We start from the raw sequence: 23,647 nt of genomic DNA on the forward strand, positions 1-23,647 counted from the left end.
GAACACAAACACGGGAGCTGGAGAGGGAGAAACAGGCTCCCCACCCCACCAGGAGCCCTATGTGGGACTCCATCCCAGGATGCATGACCTGAGCTGAAGGCAGAGGCCCAACGACTGAGCCACCTGGGTGCCCTGTATGTTTAATTTTTTGAGAAACTCTAATACTGTCTCTAACAGTGGTTGAACCATTTTCATTCCCACCAGGAACGCACAAGGGTTCCAATTCTATATCCTTATCAACACACATTTTCCTTCCTTGGTAACAGCCATTGTAATGGGCATGAAGTGATACCAGTTTGCATTTCCTTAAGGATTAGTGATGTGGAGAATCTTTTGATACGCTTTTTGGCATTTTTGAGTATCTTTTCATGGAGAAATTTCTCTCCATGTTCTTTTCCCATTTTTTAATAAGGTGGTTTGATTTTTGGTTGCCAATTCTAGATCCTTGATTCTAGATACTAGACCCTTATAAACCATGTAATTTGCAAATATTCTCTCCCATTTTGTAGGTTGCCTTTTCATTCTGTGGATAGTTTCCTTTGATGTATAAATGTTTTTAATTTGGATGAAGATCAGTTCATCTATGTTTTATTTTGTTGGCTGTGCTTCTGGTGCCATATCCAAGAAATCACTGCCAAGTCCAATGTCATGAAGTTTTCCTCTATATTTTCTTCTAAGGTTTATACTAAGTAAACCTAAAGGAGGGCTGATGAATCAGTTATAAAGAGTGTAATTAGACAAAGACTTGAAAAGCACATTAAGTCAATATTCAAAATAAAGAATGTAGAGAAATTTATTGCCATTTCAAAGTATAACTCAGATGAATCAGACAAAAAAATCATTAAGTTGACATTAAAATATGTTATTTCACCAGATTTGTCTTTAGAAGATTTTTCTTTTGATAGGCGATTCTGTACCTAATATAGGGTAATTTGGTATAAACATATTGTGGCTATTTTTAAAGGCTTATAAAAGGGTGTTTTATGATGGTCCATCATAAATAAACAATAATATATATTAATATAAATTAATGATGGATTGGATTTTGAGTTTGTACAATGTTCTAGAAAGATCCTACTTTCTCCATTATATATCAGATTGGATAGTCCTATTGTGTTGCATTTGTCAAAATGAGCTCAGTAAAATCAATTATATGTCAAGTTCATCCATTCAAACTATGGAATTCCCCACACAAAACCAACACGAGAATATGTTTTGCTCAAACACTTGCTAATGGCTATAAAATACTTCTAATTTTCCTAACATACAGCATTTAGTTTTAAAATATTAGTCCCTTCACCCATAGCATAAGCAGCCTTTGTAGTCCAAAATAAATCCCAAAAAGGGAATGGACGCGCTCTCCCTCCATCCCCAAAAATTCTCCTGTCAAGGGCCAGATAGGAGATTTTAAGTTTTGCAGCCATACAAGCCCTGCTGCATCTGTTCAGTTCTGCTGTGGTGCCCAAAACACCCAAGCCCGGCCACCACAGACAACAGTGAACGAATGGGTGTAGCTGCGTATGAGCCACCCTGCAGTAGAGTTGACAATGAAATCTCAAACACACGGCAAGATGTCACTTAGGGCCTAAAATAAAAATAGGATCTTTTTCTTTCAGAATCCTTTAGGAAAAGCATCATGGATGTCTGGAAAGTATCATCTACTTTAAATATATCTACACAGCTTCACTCTTTTCTTACCCTGAGGTATTTATTAAGAAAGGGTAATCTGTGGTCCAGCACATGAAACGTCGCTGCGGATATACAGTACTGAGACAGAAAGTGACACTCTACCACTGTAAGACTCCAGCTCCCAAATAATAACGACTCTTGGGTAAGAAGCAAGTGCCGTCTTGTTATGTTAAAGGACAATAAGTTCTCCCTGGCAGTGATTGCAGCAATTGAAAGTTATATTTTCATATCTAGTATAGGGATGAAATCGTCCAATATTTTTCTTTGTAGCAAGTAAGGCAGTTGGTGAAGACTCAGAAAATGGATTATCAGGTGAGCTTTCTTTACAGGTAACTGGATCCAAAATGCGTAGAACCTAAGGAATATAAGAAGTAATGTCAGATGTATATGCTGTAGGGACTCTAAAACCTTTGGTTGTATTGATAGAAAACTACCTCTAAAGCCCCATTTCATTTATATGTAACTGCCACAAAAAAATAACATCTGAGTGATGAATGTGATTGGTTAGAGAACTTAGAGCTTTTCCAGAAATGGAAAATTTGGGAGGGCAGGTGTGTGAACTTGGAAGAGAGGCTAAATTAGAAGGATCCAACAGGGTTTGTAAAACCAACAAGATTATGGGGATGAGGAAATAAAAATGACATCTACCATTTACTGAGAAATTACATATTAGAATCCGCTAAGAGCTTTCCACACGTTATTTTACACACGTTATTATGAAGTCCTTTTCCATAATGTTCTTTATGGATATGGGTGGAAAAAGTATGAGAACACAGAAAAAATATGGTTATATCCATTCTACCTTAAGTGAGGTCAATTTTTAACCCTTAACCAAAAAGCACCCACCATTTCTCCTCTATGATCTTTCATTCAGCTGTCTAGAATCAGGATTCTGCATTCTTCTAATGAAATGCTATTTCAAAGTTTTTAATCATTTACTTGTAAAATCAATAGCTTTTCATTTCTCTATTTCTAATGTATATGCCATCCTTTATGCTAACAATCATGTTCCTGTTTCTTGGATTTCATGGACACCATGCTCTCCTAATTCTGCTCTGACTTGTTCTGCTGTTTCCTTTACTGAGACCCACAACAGGAGGATCTGGGTTGAAATCCTGGGTTGAGTTGAAAAAAACTCTCCAATTAAGGGCAAAGATAACATGCTTGTTTAAAGCTTCTGTTTCTCTTGTTTATATTCTCCCAACGATCCTCACATGAAGGGGATGGGTGACGGGGCAAGCGACGTAGGCAATACAGTAGGAAAGGAACTGGGAAAAGCAGTGGTGTTAGAAACTCTTTTTAAAGTAAGCCTATGCCCTATGTCAGGAGCTTCCAGATATGGCTGGGTATGTCTGTTTCTCTCTCTCTCATGTCGTCCAGCAGTGTGTTTTCCTTCTAAGCTACTACCATGCCCAAAGAGCTATTGTTAATTTAAGAACGTCCTGGCACTATTTAAGAGCCAGCATTCTATTTTAGGACCTCTATTTTTCAAATATATTGCTGGTTTTTTCCATTGAATTTTTGAGATCTATTTTTGTAAAATGTGGTTGGGTGCTAGGAGACAAAGATGATGGACTTAAAGTTGCTTATAAATTTGGAAGGTAAAATAAAGGTACGGACATACTCTCTATATGCTATTATGTTCTATGTCTGTAGAGAGAGAAACAAAATACCAAAGGAGCTCAGTAGAAGGAGACAGAGATACCAGCACAGAACGGTTTCTAGATTTTAGCTTGGAGGTGATGGGGAAGGTTTAAGCAGGGTGCCTTTCCGGGAAGTCAGGCCGTACATGCTGGAAGACAGGGGCAAGGGCGGGCATTAAAAGTAGCCGGGGGGAAGAACAAAGAAGTTGAAAACTGCAGTAAGCTAGCTCAGAAATGATAACCGTGAAGCAATGGGGCAGACGGGCTCTGTCGCTAACTAAGAGAATAGTTAGACTGGATAAAGGATTGGGAAAAGGGGATTTAGGCCAAGCCCTGAGGATACCCAGTAGCACATGGTAAAACAGAATGGTCAGAGAAGAGCAGAGCCAGGAGGGTGTGCAGCTATGGAAGCCGAGAGAAGGGCGCGTTCAAGAAAGGGGGGCAGTCAGTTGTACCGCAGGCTACCGGCAGCACTGAGGAGGCAAGGACGCGGCTTCCCAACAAGGAGAACAGAGGGTGGAGACGACGAGCCTAGTGCTGGGTCCTGATTCATTCTGTGCACAGTGGAGCACCTACTGTGTGCAAAGAATTACTAAACACAAGATACAGTCCTCACTCACCCTTAAGGGGCTTACAGTCGGGGAGAGCGGGAGAATCCAGTAACTGCACCATGGCACGGCGGAGAGCTACAACAGAGACGCGCACGCAACACAGCGGAAGCCTGGGGAAGGACCATCTGCGTCTGCCGGGGAGATCGGGGCGGGCTGCTGCTCGAAGGCAGGGAGCTGCCGGGAGGGCGGCGGGGCGGAAGCAGGAGCAGAGGCTGGAGATGCGACGGCGACGGCAGGAGTGTGCAGTGAAAAGTGGCTGATGCTGCCGGGGTCTGAAGAGCAGGGCGTGGGGACACGTGGCTCACCACCTTGAGAAGAGGGGGTGCAAAATCTCGATTTCTGAAAAGCTTCTACACAGTGTGAAAGAACGGAGAGTCCAGAATGAGGGAGGAGGGGATCGGCCCGAACAGGAGTGCCAACACAAGTGGATTTCTCCTTTCTTTTTTCGGACGGGCGTTTTAAAAATAGCTGCAGCAGAGGATGGCCTGGAGGCAGGTAAAAAGCCAGGGTCAGTGCGGGCGAGGGGACTGGGCAATAATTAAGGCTGGAGGGCAGGTGTGTGAACTTGGAAGAGAGGCTAAATTAGAAGGATCCAACAGGGTTTGTAAAACCAACAAGATTATGGGGATGAAGGAAATAAAAATGACATCTACCATTTACTGAGAAATTACATATTAGAATCCGCTAAGAGCTTTCCACACGTTATTTTACACACGTTATTATGAAGTCCTCAAAACAGTGGTATAGTTTATACAGTGGTATAGTTTACCACGATAGGGATAGAGGAGGAGAAGTGGGTTCTTGTTCTGCTGTTTCGTGGGAGGGTTAATACAGATAGAAAAGCGAGGAGAAAAGAGGTTGTCCTATTTTCGTCTGATATGTGTCTATGGAGACGTCTTGCTGGGTGTGTCTCTTAAACCCAGAAAAAAATGTCTCCGTTGAAGAAGTCCCAAGCATAAAACCCTGGAACTAGGACAGTCCCTAGAGAATCTAGGAAGTCTGTCATGAGAGGAAAGGCTCAAGAGTGGGCTCCAAAGGAGGATGCCTTGCCCCCTGCCAAGTTCTGAAGAAGACCGGGCAGAGAAGGGGAGGAGCTGGCTGTGTGCCGTGCGGCAAACTCAGGGAGTCTGGAAAGCGTGGCGAGCAAATTCCTATGGAACATCAACACTTAGAGGAGGAAAAAAGTTGATGAAGAATTATTCTGAGAGGGCATATGAGAGGACCAAGAAAGTAGGTCACAGAAGTCAAGAGGATCTCAAGGCAGGAGTGCTGGTACATAGAATATGGTAACAAAGTATTTAAACATTCATGAGCTTTATTCGCACACAATTCGAGAACAGTGGAACTGGGAGCTACCGGGTAAGTGGCAGCAGGACTTGCGAACGGCTGGCATGGAGTACGCACGAGTGTGCACAGTCTGTCCAAGGTTCTTGCCTATAAAGGTGACAAGACCTTACCAGAGAACTTATGATAATGGAAGACTTTTTCTTTTTTACATGAAGACACTTGGGAGTGTTATAAGCCAAAGAAGAAAGAGCCGACAGAAGGGATGATCTGGAGAGGCCTGCTGAGCCTGGAGGGGAGCTGTGCTTTGGAGGAGGGACGTCTCTTCCAGTGACAGAAACGTATTTAAGACCGGCTGCCGTAACGGTAGGTTTCTGGTTATCAAGTGGGACCTTGAAGAAATTTCCTGCCTCTGCCTTCTTTTTCTGTGAACTAGGAACCAAAGTCATCCGCTGAACGTGAGGTCATAGCTTGACAAGTGCAGGAACAAAAAAGGCAGGCAGCTGCACTGCCGAAGGACTGAAGTTCTCAGGGTACCCGAGAGAAGGATGATAAGGGAAAAAAGACACCCAAGAATGAAATCTAGGCAAGCTATGGCAGGAAAAGAAGCCAGGAGAGTGAGCAGATGAGATGAGGAAAATGCAGGGATCAAGGGAATGAAATTTATGTGATCACAGGGGTAAGCAGAATAAAGAATCGGCTGGAAAGAAGGTTGAAAGTACAGATCATGGAGAGAGGTGTTGAGCTGATTTTAAAAGTGGAACAGTTCTGGTTAAAGACAAGGCCCAAGATAGGAGATAGGAGTCAGATACCGAAATACACTGAAGTGACCTTGGCTCTGCTAGTAGAACCGGGAAACCACAGGCATGAGCCCTGAATTCACCCAGGGCTGTAGGTATCAGGGATGCACTATTTGATGCTGCCGTTTTTGGCACATTCATATCTACATATGGGTATTAACAAATAATTTCTGATGTCAGAAGTAATCTATTATCTACTCTTGATGGCTGAATTAAAATTTCTACCCCAGTTTCACATCACAATGAACTCAAGTACAAGATTCTCAATGATTCAGTAGCTAAAAGACAGGTCCTTTCAAAACAACTATATTTGCTCCTTAAGGACAGAGTAAAAATGTTTCAGGAACTAAAGCCCAGAGGAGAAAATAATTTTCTTCAAAATCATAAGCTCATTAGCATGAGAATCAGGTTTAGATCCCATGATTCCTAACTCCTAATGCCCAGCACTTTGCAATTCAACATGCCACCTTTCAGGAAGAGGACAGTCTTAGAAGTTCCACAGTCCACAAAAGAGAAATATTTTACCGTTTCAGCCATTTTTTCTGCTGGGGTGCTGCAGAATTCAACCGATGATGGTATCTTTTTTTGACCGTTAGTGCCAACATTTCCCAGAAGATGACCATTTACTGCTTTTGCCAACTTGTGATTTGTTAATGCTAGTTCTGCTGTGGTGTAAGGCTGTGTACTAGGGTAGTAAGTCTGCTCTCTTCCCCACTGCAAGGACACCAGGAGCTCCTCCAATAATCTGCACAGAGCACACAGGAACACTGAATATTAGTAAGAGGATAAAATGTGAAAATCAAGAATACTCAATAAATGAGAAACCTGAAATTCTTCTGAAATCACATAGTACTGTCTCCTGTATCTTTTTCTCAGAGGTCAGTAAATTGGGAATTCTGGTAAAATAAGACTAGAGGAAGCATTTATATATTTATCAGGTAATTATCTAGAAGTCATTCAGCAAACGTACTTCCGAACTGCCCCAGTTTTTTAGTTGTCATATTTTAGTACAGGTGAAATGTGTTCGTTGTCGTATTGTAGTACAGGTGAAATGTGTTTGCACACTCACCCAGCAGTGCTAGGACTATTGATCGGACTGTGTCTGTCACTTGTTTTTTCATGAGTTACATTAATGGATTTGCACTTGATAAACCAACTTACAAATTGTAGGATAAAATGTACTTGGCCATGGTGTGTAAATATATATATATTCTTTTTATATATTATTAGGACTTTCACATCTATGTTCATTGGAAATGCTGGTCTGTAGCTTTCTTCTAATATCTCTGTCTGGTTGTGGTATCAAGATAATGCTGCCGCATATTCCCTTCTCCTGTTTTCTAGAAGAGTTTGTGTAAATTTGGCTTTATTTCTTCCCTAGTTGTTTGCTTCAGTAAATCCATTTATGCCTGGAGTTTTCTTTCCTGGAAGGTTTTTAACTAAAAATTCAATCACTTGAATTTATTAGGGCTATTCAGGCTATTTACCTTGAGTACCCTGTGGTAGTTTAGTGTCTTCTAAGGACTCTGTACAGAGTTGTTCACAATATCCCCTTATTATCTTTTTATGTCTGTAGAGCCTAGGTAATATACCCCCTTCCTCATTCCTGCTACTGGTAATGTGGTTTTTTATTTTTTCTTCCCTGATCATACTGCTTAGAGGTTTCTTAAATTTATCTCTTCAAAGAACTAGCATTTGGCTTTCTATTTCATTTCTGCTCCCACTATTATTATTTTCTTTTGTCTGCTTAATTTGCTCTCTGCATTTCTTAAAGAGGAAGCTTATATTACCAACAGAACCTTTCTTCTTTTCTACAATGAGCATTTAAAGCTATAAATTTCCCTCTAAACACTCCTTTAGTTGCCTCCCATGAAATCTGATATTTTGATAAACAGTTTACCCTTGACCAACATGGGTTTGAACTATGTGGGTTCATTTAAAGGCCAATTTTTTTGATAGAGACAGTATAGTACTGCAGATGGATTTTCTCTTCCTTATGATTTTATTTTACTTTTTTTTCTCTTCCTCATGATTTTAGTAACAATTTACTTTCTCTAGCTTACTTTATTCCAAGAATGCAGTATACAATAGGCATAACATATAAAATATGTGTTAATCAACTATTTATATTATTGGCAAGACTTGTGGTCAAGAGTAGCTGTAAGTAGGTACATTTTTGGGGGAGTCAAAAGTTATCCAAGGATTTTCAGCTGCATGGGGGGTCAGCCTTCCCAACCCCTGTGTTGTCAAGGGTCGTTTGTATTATGTTTTCATTCTTATAATTTCCCCTGTGATTTCTTCTACTCTTACTGATTTGATTTATAATAGATCAGTTATAGTCCTTGACTTATGATGGTTTGATGAATGATTTTTTGACTAGTGGTGGTGTGAAAGTGATTAACATTTAATAAAAACTGTACTTTGAATCTTCACCTATTTCTTGTCTAGCAATATGCAGTAGCATTTTTCTCCTGTTGCTGGGGAGTGGAAGTGAGCCGTAGCTCCTACCGAGCTACACGGTAACGAGGGCCAACAACTGGTACAAGAGTTTTGTACCCACACAGCCGTTCTGTTGCGCACTTTCAGCGCACTGGTCAATTACGGAGACGCCCAACACGCTGACAGACTGGGCTTTGTATTAGATGGTTTTGCCCAAGTTCAGGCTAACGTAAGGGTAAGGAGCATGCTGAAGGTAGGCTAGGCTAAGCCATGATGTTCAGTGGGTTAGGTGTATTGAATTAATTTTTGACTTATGACATTTTCAACTTACAATGAGTTTATTGGGTCACAACCCCATTATAAGTTGCGGAAGATCTGTGTATAGAAGTACAAAGCACTTTTAAGGAAGACCATCAATTCTGATAGTTCTAGAGCACATAAAAGTAAACTCCAATACTGCAGAATAGTCCTTAAAAAGATCTCCTTCCAAAGGAAAGATAGCTGTACTTTATGGCTGCTACCAAAAATTATACAAAACTGCTATAACTATAACCAAAAACTACTTTTAAACCCAGAGATTTTTCCTATTATAGCTATAATTAATTCTCAATTAAGAATGTAAGAAACATGTAGTCTTATTTTTTTAGTCTTCTTCCCTCCCTGGGCATCTATTTTAAAATGCTATTTGAAAAATATGCTCAATAAAAGTTATTAAATGTAGAAACACTGAAGAACTATAGTAGTAACAAAAGTTGCAAGAGAGAGGAGAGTTCGGAACGTAAACAAATGCTATACTTCTGGGTAGCTATCATTTCCTGACGAAACTGCTCCCGCTCACTCAGGAGATCCTGAATAGCACTCTGGGCATCGCGATTTTGACGCTGCAAACCTGCTCGGGAATTGGTTAACTCATCTGCCATCACCCTGGAAAAGATGAAAATATCACATATAAATTCTCTGACGATAACACACTGTAGAGAAGTTACTATACTACCTTAATTTTCAAAAGCGTATGTAGAAGAATGAACACAGTCAAGTTACTGCTCTGTTTTTAAATCTTCACGAAAGGTAGTTAAGATATTTATGAACTTAGAACATATTAAAGGGATTTTAAAAATATTTGTTTACAAAATGACAAAGGTAAAGTCATTTAACTTTCCTCTAGAGTAACTTTTAGAATGTACCTCAATCTTACTCTAGATGGATCAAATATTGAAAAAATTGATATTAATTAAATGTTTTTAAATACAGGAAATTTTAGAGGAAGCAAGAGTTGCTTTCTTATCACTCAGTTACCTTCTTGTTCTTAGAAAAATATTAATAATACAGAATGTCTTATGTAAAAAGGAAAGTAAGTCTTTCCTCCTGTCCCGCATCCCCATCCTTCTTTTTCAGCCACAAAATACCAATAAAGTTTCTTATGTATTTCTCCAGAAAAAAATATTTATGGATACATCAACATAAAAGTATATGTTAAAAATAAGTATACCCATTTTATTTACAAAAAAGGGATTATTTAATACAAAATTTTCTATGCCTTGTTTTTTCATCTAATAATCGTGTTTTTTTTATATTAGTACATATAGAGTTATCTCTCTTTTTAAAAAACAACAGCTTCATGTTTTCTTCTGATTGGATGTTCCAAAATTTATTTTACCAGTTCTCTATTAACAGAATTGATGCAAAGTTTTAAAGTATGCTTATTCAGCTGAAAATCTTAAAACTAAAATTAAAGTCTCAGACCACATTGATTACTGACCAAAGACTGAATTGGTTAAAATGCTGTTAAAGCTGAGTTTAAGTTTTATTGCCCTTAGAATGTTACTATCAGCATTGACAAGGATGTTAAGAAAGTTACATTTGCAATAATCTGTATGACACATGCACGATTTGCCTCTTAATATGTTCAGTGAGCACGAACTTTCATTCTGAGTCAATAAACAGTACATTCCTTTCTCCACATCCATCCTATACAAGCATAATTAGGAAACAAAGACTTTAAGAGAGCAATCAATTACTGGAAAGTATCACAGACATTAAGATATGAAGAAATACTTTCTTACAAATTTATTCATCACAATCATGATTCTTAAAGTTCAGCCTGGAAACATTTGGTGTTATGTAAGAAATCTCTAGATCACTGAACCTAAATCCACAGTTACTAAATTATGCGCGAAGCATGTGGCTAAGCGCTGGAAATACAAAGATGGGTAACACCCAGATCCTGTTCTCCAGTCAGAGCTGGAAGGAGGGGGATAAAAACAGACCCCAAATCACCATATATACAGAGGTTCCCAAGGACCAGTGTACCCACGGGCCTAGGGAAGGGCAATGGGGCTTTCACCTCTGTTGGGGAGAGTAGCTTCTTCTATTACACCATACAAATAATTTTATTTTCCATTTGTGCATGTACAGAAAAAGGTTGGGAAGCCCTCATGTATAGTTAATACAGTTAAAAGAGCTATGAGAGGGGCGCCTGGGTGGCTCAGTGGTTTAAAGCCTCTGCCTTTGGCTCAGGTCATGATCCCAGGGTCCTGGGATCGAGCCCTGCTCAGGCTCTCTGCTCCGCAAGGAGCCTGCTTCCTCCTCTCTCTCTGCCTGCCTCTCTGCCTAGCTGTGATTTCTCTCTGTCAAATAAATAAAATATTAAAAAAAAAAAAAAGAGCTATGAGAACAGAGCACAGAAGAGAAATGACGTTTGAGTTTTCCAGATAGAAGCGGGGGAAATAGTTTTTTGCGGGAGGTTCTTATTTATTTTATTTGTAAGAGGTCTGAGTTTAATTTTCTTAAACACTGTAGTAGTAGTGATTTCTACTACAGAGGAGTAACCTAGAATTCTGGAATGAGGGAGAATCTGATGATATCACTTTTTCATTTAGGGAGACTCTGTGACAATCCATACACACTTATAAATACATTGACAATTGGAGTCCCAAATTCTCACACTACCACTTACTTATTTGGGTTATGGTAAAAAATCTGATAGAGAAAAAGCTAGGAAATGAAATATTATTTAAAACAAAAAATACCTGCTTGCCAGGAATTTACTCCGCCATACGTCACACTGTATTGACGTACGTTCCAGCTGTTCAGAAAGTTGAGCTGTGTTTTGACCTAGGGCTTCATTTTCTAAAATAAGCTGGTTTTTCTCACGGGCTAGACGTTCAAAATGGTACTGAAGATCATCTCCCACGGAAGCCACTAGCAACTTCTTTAACTCTCGATTGACCTAGGACAAAATATGACCGTTACAACCAGCTTGAAGTAATGCCAGTGCCTTTAATGTAGCAAAATGAAAAAAGAGAAACCGTGCTTCATGTATATGGACCTCCGTTACTTAAAGTGTATATAGAAAAGCAAAATTACATATTTAAGTTTTATAATCTACATAAGCCATCTGTCTCTGTCTGCATATTTATATCTTATAGCCCATGGGATTATAAACTGAGCCTCTTCCAGTAAGAGTACCAACCATTATCACCAAATTACAAACTGCTTCCAGTCAACACCTGAGGCAAAAAATTAGAAAAGCAAACCAATAAATTTTGCCAAAGAATATGACGGAGAATGTTTTAGTGTTTTTAAAATCTATTTTCGGTGTTTAAAAATTAATTTCTTTGTGCCACAGGATTTTTTTTTTTTGAGAGAGAGAGAGAGCGCGTGCGAGCAGGGAGGGGCAGAGGGAGAAGGAAAGAGAGAATCTTAAGCAGCCTCCACAGCCATGGTGGAGTCTGATGTGGGGCTCGATGTCACAGCCCTGAGACCATAACCTGAGCCGAAATCAGGAGTCCCATGCTTAACCGACTGAGCCACCCACACACCCCTGTGCCACAGGTGTTCAAGAATCTAAGCAAAGGAAGCAATTTGGGCTATCTATAAGCATGTTTTTTTACTTTATCTAAAATGTGAAAAATTAAAACATGTCTAAGAATAGGTATTGACGCATGGTGCAGCAACAGAAGGACACTGTTGGTATTACAGATGATACTGTGATCGAATATTCTGTGACACAGGAAAATATTAGGGCAAAAATGAACTCAAGGGGTATAATTACGCATTTATAGCTAGATGGTACAATGACAGGCAGTACTATTCTCATTTTTTGTATTTTTAAAAATAGTCACAAATAAATACACACTATTTTTGTATTTAGAAGTTAGTTACTTACAAGATATTAAAGATATTTGGGTAAGAAGCACTCACTATACTGTCGCTTCTAAAGGTAACATCTAGCAACAAGGTGAAGGGTCTGAGAGAGACGAAGGGTGAGGAGTAAGGCAATGTTTACCAACGTGTAAAGATGAAAGAAACCCAGCCAAGCCCTACAGATCATTGTCCATTTACAATGAAGATACCAATGCTTACCAACCGTTCCCTTTACCCCAACTACGACGTCTGCATAAGCAAAAATACTTGGAGCTTATGGATCTTTAAAAGAGGAACTGTTAACCAGACAACTTCAAAGTCTAACGTGGTCTGGAATTTTATAACTGTGACTTCCTTTACACCTTAGAGGTGGTCTTGTCCGAAGCACCACGCGCACCCATCTTCAACTTTAGAGGACAAGTTCCCAACATATACTAGTTCTACTAGTGGGGTTGACGGAGAAAGAGATATTTAAGAGGAAACTTTTTAGAGCAATGACGAGCCAAAACAGAGGACATTCCAAGAGGAAATAGTTTTCTGACACGTGCGCTCAGAAGGTCCAGGTGTAAAGAGCAGTGACGATTAAAGCCACTTGTTCTTACCTCTGTCTGTACTCTGAGCTGGTTGGAAAGCCCCTCTTTGTCCTGCAGTAACCTCCTTTCAGAGTTCTTGAGCTTCTCCAGCAGATTCTTAACCTCCGACAGTTCCTTTCTGGGTTCTACAGTTCCCTCTGACTGACCAAGGAGCTCTCCCCTATGATGTCCCCGAGACTTCACCTTTGCATTCTTGCTGGGGACGTCATGGGTTATAGCAGCTTTGGGAACTAATATTCTTATGGCTTCAACTTCCACTGCTTTTTCAGTGAGAATCTTCCCGAGCTGCAGGACTCCTGGGCTCTCGCCCGGAACTGCTTTCTTCCGCGGATTCTGAAGGATGTGATGCCTTACGGGCGGGGCTCCCGAGGTCCCTTCAACAGACTTAGGCGGCTCCTCAGTTTCCATGCCATCTCCCGCTCCTCGGACTGGGACTGGAGTAAGGGTGACTATGAAAGGGAAAGCAAACACAAGCTACTTGCTAAGAAGAAGTGACAAGGAAAATGCCCAGACACACTTTACCCTACATTCAGAATTACTGGAACTAAAAAGAATACAAAAAATTCAGAGTAAAAGTTAATGTTCAAAACAGGTGTCAATAAAGGATGGAAAAAGGCTCGAACTTCCTTAAATGGTTTCGCTCTTGACTTCTACTTCCTGGTACGACCCTGGGTAAACAAGGACCCTCCACAGGTCTCCACTTCACGTGCTGGGAAGCGGGTCTGCTCCGGCCAGGCTCCACAGCTGTGGCGGGAGAGGATGCAGGAAGATCAAGCACTTGGCACCCCGGAGTATGGGCTCCTAAGGGAAGCCTTTCTCTAACCTTTCCAGATGCGGCTGGGTTCCCCGTTCACGTGCACCTGCAGCAGAGAGTCTGCATTTCTCCTTTTTTCTATCAAAATCGTAAATTGACTTTTTTCACCCCAGTGTAACTGGTTATGCAGTGTCTGTGCCTTCCTCTAGAACCCAAGTCCCATGAGGGAAGGGATAAGTAATGTGCCTTGCACCCAGCACCGTTTGGCCGACAGACAGTCAATGAATGAGAACCAGGGGAGGGGCACAGGACGAGCATATACATTGTGACGACAGTGAGCGGTCGCAGGCTACAGGCATGCAGCGTGGTGCCTAACGTTGACCAGACACTGAGGTAGTGGGGATGTCTATGCTCAAGAAGTTACTATCTAATTTAGGACACAGGATGTACATATGAAAAGATGACATGTATTACAGGTAATAGAAAGTAAGAGTGCATATGTGGTACAAAACTTCTGCCAGAAATTTTATTTCTAAAGAAATGTTAACTACGAAAAATCATGGACTGATCTTTAGTGAATTCATTACTATTATGTTTTTGTATTTATACCTTCTAAGGCAAAGACAGGAAACAGAATTCCTAGTTAAAAAGAAAAAAAAGCCAAAGTAGCCTCAATTACTTAGATATCAGTACTATGTTCTAATCAATTAAAATATTAATTTTTAATTACTAATGAAATATATTTTTTAAATATTTTATTTATTTGACAGAGAGAAATCACAACTAGGCAGAGAGGCAGGCAGAGAGAGAGGAGGAAGCAGGCTCCCTGCGGAGCAGAGAGCCCGACGTGGGGCTCGATCCCAGGACCCTGGGATCATGACCTGAGCCGAAGGCAGAGGCTTTAACCCACTGAGCCACCCAGGCGCCCCTTACTAATGAAATATTAATCATGTTTCACTGTAACCCATGAAGTCAGGAGATCAAATGTGTAAGAGCAATAATAAGGTCTTATTAAAATTAACCTTTCTTAAGAATTTCTGCAGTACAAGCCATACTAAAAAAAAAGAGACCACATAACATATAAACATTCTATCAAGCAAAGACTGTGGTCACCTTGATTCCTGAATTCTTGTCCTAGAAATGGAACGCTCCAGCAATAACCATAGGAAATGGTAAGCTTGCCCAGGATGATTTTTTTTTTTTTTAACCTACAAAGGTCTTTTCTAGCAAGGGAAATACCTAACAAGAAAACCTTCCTTAGTTTTCTATTTTTTAATGAGCTTATTTTCTTTCTCACAAACTTTGTTATACTGATGCAGAAACTACAGAGCAGAACAGATTATTTTCACACACACAGGTACACTCTTGTTCTGAACATTGCATTATTAAAAAATACTAAGAAGAAAAAATTATGTATCTGCTCATTACTCTAAAATAACTTTTCATTACTCCAAGTTTCATTATTTTTGTATGTAATCATAATTAACTTTAGAAGCTCAATCTATTTTTCTATTTTGCTGCATTCTTCCTCTTTTTCATCTTATGACATTATTTCTTCACATTAATATAACATTATTTACTTATCATTCTGTTGTTGGGGATATTTATGCTTTTTTCCAATTTTTCATTTAATAATGCTTTAGTGAATACTTTTGTCTACAGATTTTTCTCAACTTCCGGATTATTTCTTTTGAATAAATTCTCAAGAATGGAATTAATGTGCCAGGTGAAGATCGGTATTGTCAAACTGCCTCAGGAAACAACTCTCGCAATGTATCAGCAGATCTATGCCTTACGTTCTTATTTAGGCTTTTTTTTTTTTTTTTTAATATTTTATTTATCTGACAGAGAGAAATCACAACTAGGCAGAGAAGCAGGCAGAGAGGAGGAAGCAGGCTCCCTGCGGAGCAGAGAGCCCGATGCGGGGCTCGATCCCAAGACCCTGAGATCATGACCTGAGCCGAAGGCAGAGGCTTTAACCCACTGAGCCACCCAGGCACCCCTCTTATTTAGTTTTATTTTTTTGTATGCTCAACCCCGGTGACCTACTATAATAATCAAGAGGTTAGTGCCAGAACGTGTAGTGTTTGGAGTGGTGTGCGGGCCAGGAAGCCCTCAGCAGATGTCGGCCTGCACGGCTACGGCTGCGGCTGCTCTTCTTTAATAACCCGAATTAACTGCATCTTCATGAAAGGGAGAAAGCTGAAGTTATATCATCAAATATAGTTCTTTCATTTTCTTACGCTCAAGTCTTACGAAAGTGCATCACTAGACTTTAGAACTATTTTTTCATTTAACGGATTTTTGGGGGGAATTTTTCCTACTTATGTAGCAGTGTCCTGGGAATCTCGAGTTAGGTCAGAGAAGAGGTGGAAAGACATGTGGTGTATACCGTGTTCTATTTAACAAAACATCTTCCATTAGGATGAAATATTTGTCAATTCCATATTGAACGTTCACTTGGGACTTAGGACTAACCCCACCTTCAGAAAGATGAACAAAGGAGCGACTTCAGGAAGGGAAACAGTCTGGTATTTCTGGTCACGCTGTATCACGTTAGCACTTGGGAGATCGGCCACTGAACGGGTTCAGGAATGAAGGCCTGCTCCCATGTTCCTGAAATCTGCTTTTTAAAAGATTCTAACTCTATCTAAAGCAAATTTAATTCTGTCACTAAGACATTCTGTCACGAAGTGATGCTGAATCACGAATTAACTACAGATTAATTAAAAAAAAACAACGAAAAGACAAACTGGAGCCAAACCACACAGGTCCACGGAAGCCGAAGCAGCAGCAGGTGTGACGCCCTGCAGTGACTAAACAGGATTTTTAGGCAAATCACAACATTGCTGAGTCGGAATTTTAGGTAGTGGAGATTCAAGAACAAATCAAGTAGACACTGTGAAATTTAAAAGGCAAAGGAACACTGACAGGTATTGAAAAGAAACCTCTTCCCAAAGAATATACATCATAAAATGTCAGTGAAGCGATTCTATCAACGTGGTTCAGCCTCGGTTTACTCCTGACTTTCTACAACCGCCCTTACTTACTCAAGCACTTACGGGCGCGATAGCCGCACTACACACGCCGTGGCCGCTGCCCCAACTCAGCTCGGGAGGAACTGTGCTTCTGGCTAATGCGCGCAGGCCAGGAGGGGAGTGGGAGTCCTGGCTTCCCATCTTCTCACCGGGTAACTGGTCATCGTCCTGTTTGACACACGCCCTTATGACACACGCAGAAGCCTTTATTACACAGGGACTAAGCATGGTCCGGGACACACTTGGAAGCAGTCGGCCTCTCGGGGGAAGGCGATGATCCGTGGAACCAGCTCCACAATTAGGAGTGGTGTGCGCAGAGCAAAACATCAGCCCCCACTCCCCAGTCTTCAGAGGGAGCCAACAGAACAATTCTGCGGTTCCATCAACAGCACTTCTGCCTGTGATCAGTTATCAAAGAACGAAATGTGTCTCAGGTTTACGGCTCATTCTTCTGCCTTCCCCAAAGATTTCTGAAACAGGAGTGGGCAAACTTTCCCCATAAGGGGTCAGATAAATATTTTAGGCTCTGCCAACCATGAGGCAGAATTGAGGGTAAGAGATAGGTACTTATACAAAGACAAAAAAAAGTCATTTTCAAAGATGAAACTTGAGTAAGAAATTGAGTAAATTTTTTGTTTTTGTTTTTTTGTAATATAGGTCTAATAATGAGAAGCACAGAATTCTTTTTTGTTTGGGATAACCCTTTGCTTAGTGGGATTCAATGCTTCCCATCACCCAACTGATCTGTAAGTATTCTCAGGAGGCTGAGGGCCATGACTAGCCAACCCATGCTCTAGAATACTGAGGCAAAAAGAATAGGATTTTGGGGCGCCTGGGTGGCTGAGTGGGTTAAAGCCTCCGCTTTCGGCTCAGGTCATGGTCCTAGGGTCCTGGGATTGAGCCCTGCACCAGGCTCTCTGCTCAGCAGGAAGCCTGCTTCCCCCTCTCTCTCTGCCTGCTTCTGTCTACTTGTGATCTGTGTCTGTCAAATAAATAAAGTCTTAAAAAAGAAAAAAGAATAGGATTTTATAGTCTGTCATTAAAGAAATGTTTCTTTTTTTTTTTTTTTTTTTTTATAAAACTGCAAATCTGAGAAGACAGATACTCCAAGTCCACTGGAAGGTACAGTAGAAAGAACACTAGACTGGGTCAAAATACCTTAGGTCCTATTTGCCACACATTGTGTGACTTTGGGCAGATCACTTACCCTTACTCTCCCCTCATCCCTCAGTGCTTCCAGAACAATGCAAATATCAGAGTGTTTTAATATAATCTGTTTTTCTCTGGACTGTTGGGAGCTCCACAGGACAGGGTCTGCCTCCCAATCTCTGTATTATCAGCTTAATGAAATGGAGCTTGGAACCGAACAGTAAGTGCTTTTTTGTTCATATGCTACTGAGATTTCATTTTAATATCCACTAACTTATTTAAAAACTGCTCACCCTGTTTTCCCTCTACACCAGAGCATTAATTCCTAACTCAGTTATAGTCTGACAAACTTTTCAGAATATACACAGATTCAGCTAGCAAACAGTGAAACAGTTTAGGGACTGTCACTCAGTAATTTTCAATCAATCAATTCAATCAATCAATCAATATACATATATACATACGTGTGTGTGTGTATAAAGATTTTATTTAGTTGAGATAGAAAGTGGGGCAGAGGGAAAGAGAGAAGCAGGCTCTCCACTGAGCAAGGAAGCCAACGAGGGGATCAATCCCAGAACCCTGGGATCATGACCTGAGCTTAAGGCAGATGCTTAACTGACTGAGCCACCCAGTGGCGAAAACAATATTGTTTTAAAGGTCAGCACTTAGTAAGATTTAGTTACTACTTAGCAAGGTTTAGTTACTATTAAATTAGAAACCATGTTAAAGACAATGGACTTAAGAGTTAGGCCCCCCGTTCACTGACGCAGAATCTACCCATTCACTGACGCAGAATCTAAGCATTCCTTTTGTCACAGGCTCCATGAGTAAAGAGTTCCCTGGTCAAACGAGCGGGACGGGGCTGAGCACTCCCTCGCTCTGCGGCTTCGCGGTGTGCATTAGTGTGCTAGAGGCTCGGGAGTCCGGTGCTGTACCCCCTGCTTTAGTCCAGAATTTCCCACGCTTATCTGCCCGGGGGTTCCTTCTTCACCTGACACCTGTTATTCCACAGAAAGAGTGTTAAAGTTAGGCTATTTTATGTGATTCTAAATATTTAAATGGCCTCAGCTTTTCCTACTTGATTTACTTTCACTAAACGGTCTGACTTCAATGTCTGTAATTTTAATCTTGCTCTCAAGAACTTTTAGGATTCAAATCCTCATTTTTGAATTTTTCTCTTTATTGCATGTTTCCCATTCACCCCTCTCATGGTGACGGTTTTGCTCAAATGTCCACTGAGAAGAAGTTCTGTTGCTGTAAACCAATGTTGCTTTTCTCGTGAGGCAGTCAGAGGAAGCGCAGGCCAATGGCAGATGTCAGCCATCGTAAGCACGCCTGGTGTTAGGCCAGGCAGTCCATGGAGCTTTCGTTCACTAACAACGGCTAACGTTAAACAAAAAGAGGACTAACAGATGAATTATGTACCTTACTGTAAAATTAAGATCAAATGATATAATGTATGTGAAAGTGCTTTATAACTCTAATCCTCATTACAAACGGGTAATAACAAATAAAAGACAATTACTTTCACAGAGGCCTGGCAATAACTAACTTTCAATCACTAATGATAATATTGTACTTAGGTTTTGTTTTTTGCCAAGCACCATGCTAGTGACTTTCACCTTAGTAACCACTTAATTGCTCTACTTTTCATTAACCCCCAGTTTATTACTTTCGTTACGCTCTTTGGTTTGCTTATTTGAATACTATAAAAGCTTTCTGGTGACTCTGAAATTCACACAGCTGAATAAATTCAATTAAATATTTATTGCAGGATCTTTTCTTCTTTGCTTCCTAAACAGATTTAAATATACCCCTCCTTTTAGGGGCGCCTGGGTGGCTCAGTAGGTTAAGCCTCTGCCTTCAGCTCAGGTCATGATCTCAGGGTACTGGGATCGAGCCCTGCATGGGGCTCTCTGCTCAGCGGGGAGCCTGCTTCCCCTTCTCTCTCTCTGCCCGCCTCTCTGCCCACTTGTGATCTCTCTGTCAAAATAAAATAAATTAAAAAAAATATATATACCCCTCCTTTTAACAAGATTTTATTTATTTATTTGAGAAAGAGGGGGAACTCAAACACGGGGAGAAGGGCAGAGGGAGAAACAGACTCCCCACTGAGCAGGGAGCTGATGCAGGGTTTGGGCTCCATCCCAGGACCCTGGGATCATGACCCTAGCTGAAGGCAGATGCTTAATATACTGGGCAACTCGGTTGTCCGGATTTAAATCTTTTAAAGAGTTTGCTGTTGGAGGTGTACTTGCCGCAAAGCTGACTTCTGGAAAGTAGTTTCCCATCTCTCACTGACAGCCCCAACCTGCAGAACTCACTCCACCCAAGTCAGGAGCCCTCACGGTGGCACATGCTAATAATACCGTTACCAGTGCCTATGTAACAGGGTCAGTAAGCTCTAAGGGTCTGAATCACAAGGGAAGAGATCTGGGTTATAGACAGATCTGGAAGTTGTCATTACAGAGAATTACCGAAGCCCTGAGAGCAGAAGAGAAAGAGGGCTGAAACACGTTAATATTTAAAAGATGAGCCCGAGGGGGCGCCTGGGTGGCTCAGTGGATTAAGCGGCTGCCTTCGGCTCAGGTCAAGATCTCAGGGTCCTGGGATCGAGCCCCACATCGGGCTCTCTGCTCTGCGGGGAGCCTGCTTCCTCCTCTCTCTCTGCCTGCCTCTCTGCCTACTTGTGATCTCTCTGTCAAAAGATGAGCCCGAAGGAGGATGAAAAAGAAACAGAAGCTGTCACTAGAGCAGTGGTGTCCAGCAGAACTGTCTGTAGCGGGGGGGCGGGAGGGGAGTTGATACCCGCGTTTCCGAGAGCAAGAGCCCCCGGCCACAGGTGGCTGATGAGCACCTGAAATATGCTTGGGGTGACTCTGAGGAACTGAACTTTTAATTTTTAAAAACACTCATTTAAACTCAAATAGCCACATGTGGCTACTGCACCGGACAGTGAAGGACTGAAAATAAGAGTGGTATCATGGAAATTAAGGAAAGAGTATTTCAAAAGGTAGGAATGATCAACATATGAAATGTAGAGAACGAGAAAGTAAGACTACTTAGCAAGTATTAGGAGCTGAATTGTGTCTCCCCAGTGCAAATACTCATGTTAAAGCCCTCAACCTCCATACCTCGGAATGTGGCTTTAATTGGAAATAAGGTCACTAGAGAAGTTATTAGTTAACATGAGCTCATAGTGGAGTAGGGTGGGCCCCTAATCCAGTACGACTGATGTCCTTATAAAAAAGGAGGAATGTGTACAGAGACACAAACACACGGAAAAGACCATGTAAACATAAAGGTAGAGATCAGGGCGATGCATGTACAGGCTAAGGAATACCAAAGACTGGGGGGCCTGGGTGGCTCAGCTGGGAGTCTGCTTCTCCCTCCCTCTCTGCTCATTTTCCTCTGCTCACCACTGCACCCCCATGCTCCCATGCTCACTCAAATAAACAAATAAAATCTTTAAAAAAAAAGGAATACCAAAAATGCCAGCAAACCACCAGAAACTAGGAGAGAGGCCTGGAATAGATCCTTCCCTAGTGCTTTCAGAGGGAACATGGCCCTGCCAGCATCTTGACATCGGACTTGTAGTCTCCAGAACTGTGAGGCAGTAAGTTTCACTTGTTTAAGTTACTGTTTGTGGTGGTTTGTTACTGCGGCCAAGCAAAACCACCCAACACCAAAAAGAAGTCTTTTGTAGCTCCTCGTTTGTCCATCTACTTAAATGTTTAAAAATACTGTTTACCGAAATCTTAATCTTCCAGTGGATAGAAAATATAGCTGCAAGACCTTGGTTTTGCACTAAATGTTTAACAGGAGTAATGAGCACTAACCCGGGCGTTACTACCAGACTGTGATGTAAACACCGCCTTACAAAACAGCAGAGGAAACCCGAAACAGATGGTTCCCAAGAGCTCTGGGAGAGCTACTTGGCTCAAATCGCCTTCATCCTATGGTCCCAAACTGCATGTTTTAAGTACAATCATCGTGAAAGAACACTTACCTTTGGCTTCTAAACTTTCAAGAGTAGCCATTTTTTAACCAATGAAAATGCACCTCAAAACTTCTACAAAAAGCCTAAAAATGAATAAAATGAAAGAGTTAATACCACATGAAGACATCCACTAAGTCCCTGTTAGAGGTTACAGTGTCCTGCTCGCTTCCGCACTTAGTACACACGCGTTTCACATGCAGTGTCACAGGTGACACCGTGAAGGCTGACAAAGGCCTCAAAACACCACGGGCGGTTCGCTCTCCGGCTGGTTCGCTGCCGCACCGGGGAACGCTACCCGGCCCGAGTCCCGAATTTCGGCGGAGAAACTGCAGGGACGTCACTGCAGGGCTTCGTGTCCCTGATAAACAACAGGCACTAAAGTGATCCCTTGCTCCGGGGACAGGAGTGTCACCGAGTCAGAGAGGAGCTCCCGTTTGCGTTTAAACACACGCCACAAACACTCAGGACTCCCAAGAAATACAAGTTTTCAGAAACGTGTGCGCGGTCTCCCAGCGCAGAGGCGGCGTCCTTGGGGGGCCGTGAGAAGGGGAGTCGCGCCGGGGCAGGGACCCCAAAGCGCCGAGCTGTGCGTTCGGCCACAACTGGTTTCGCCGTAGGAGTAACCGATCCGACTCGGCACAGGGTCTTCGCGGACTACCCGCCTCCTCGTCCGGGGACAGGCCTCCGGCGGCGCCTGGGCAACAGCAGGGAGCCCTGGCACGGCGCCCCGGCCGCCCCGCCCCGCCCCCGGCCCCGCACAGCGGGGTCTGCCCTCAGGCCCCGGCCCCGGGAGGGGAGCGGAGGGTGCGGAGACGAGGGGAGGGAGGGACGGAGGGGAGCGCCCGACCGCGCGGCCCGACCTGTCAGTTCCGCCGAAGCCGAAGCGCCGGCCGGGTCTCCACAGACACCCCTGCCCTAAATCCACAGCCTCCGAGCACCAAACTGCAAGCCGGGCCGCGCCCCTTCCCCACACCCTCCGCCGTCACACCGGCGGCCTCGCGGACCCCTCGCCCCGCTCCTTACCCTTCCGAGCTGAGGGTCGCGAGCCCCGCGCTGGTCTAGCCCCGCCCACTCCCGGTCAGCCCAAGCCGCCCCGCCCGGGTCCGGCCCGGCCCTCCGGACTTCCGGCGCTCTAGGAGAACCACATCCTGTTCCCCGGGTTCGTTTCCGGAAGAGTTTTCCGAAAGAGAAGGGTAAATACGCTCTGTGGGGTCTTAAAACTCGGGCAACCCCGCACGCACGGTGGGAGGCGTCGCTGACTGGAAGACGGGCCGACGCCGACGGAAAATAAAGAGGAGACTATTTGGAGCGCCGGAGGCCGGGGAGCTTAACTTCCGGGTCACCGGTCAACCAACCCTAAGTGATGACGCCAGAAAGACCTGCGCAGTGTTCTGCCGCCCCAGGCAACGCCGTGGAGTGGCGGGGCTGGCCCGGTGGGCGGAGCTTCAAGACACCCCAGCCATTAGGAACGAAGGGGCGGGGCGGTGGCGGCGCCGCACGT

At 42.5% G+C, this 23,647-nt stretch overlaps 1 protein-coding gene across 1 annotated transcript; it reads right to left on the reverse strand.

Annotated features, from left to right (window-relative positions):
- Nucleotides 1-779: 779 nt before the first annotated feature.
- On the reverse strand, nt 780-23,324 carry BLZF1 (basic leucine zipper nuclear factor 1). The gene is made up of 7 exons (XM_045982778.1): nt 23,170-23,324; nt 22,156-22,229; nt 13,215-13,654; nt 11,496-11,695; nt 9,262-9,390; nt 6,553-6,772; nt 780-2,044 (listed from the first exon to the last, which is right to left on the reverse strand). Exons 2-7 carry the CDS (start codon nt 22,184-22,186, stop codon nt 1,859-1,861), a joined length of 1,206 nt encoding a protein of 401 aa, XP_045838734.1. The 5' UTR covers nt 22,187-22,229; nt 23,170-23,324; the 3' UTR covers nt 780-1,858.
- Nucleotides 23,325-23,647: the final 323 nt, after the last annotated feature.

The sequence above is a fragment of the Meles meles genome, chromosome 17 (genome assembly GCF_922984935.1).
Source record: "Meles meles chromosome 17, mMelMel3.1 paternal haplotype, whole genome shotgun sequence".
NCBI lineage: Eukaryota > Metazoa > Chordata > Mammalia > Carnivora > Mustelidae > Meles > Meles meles.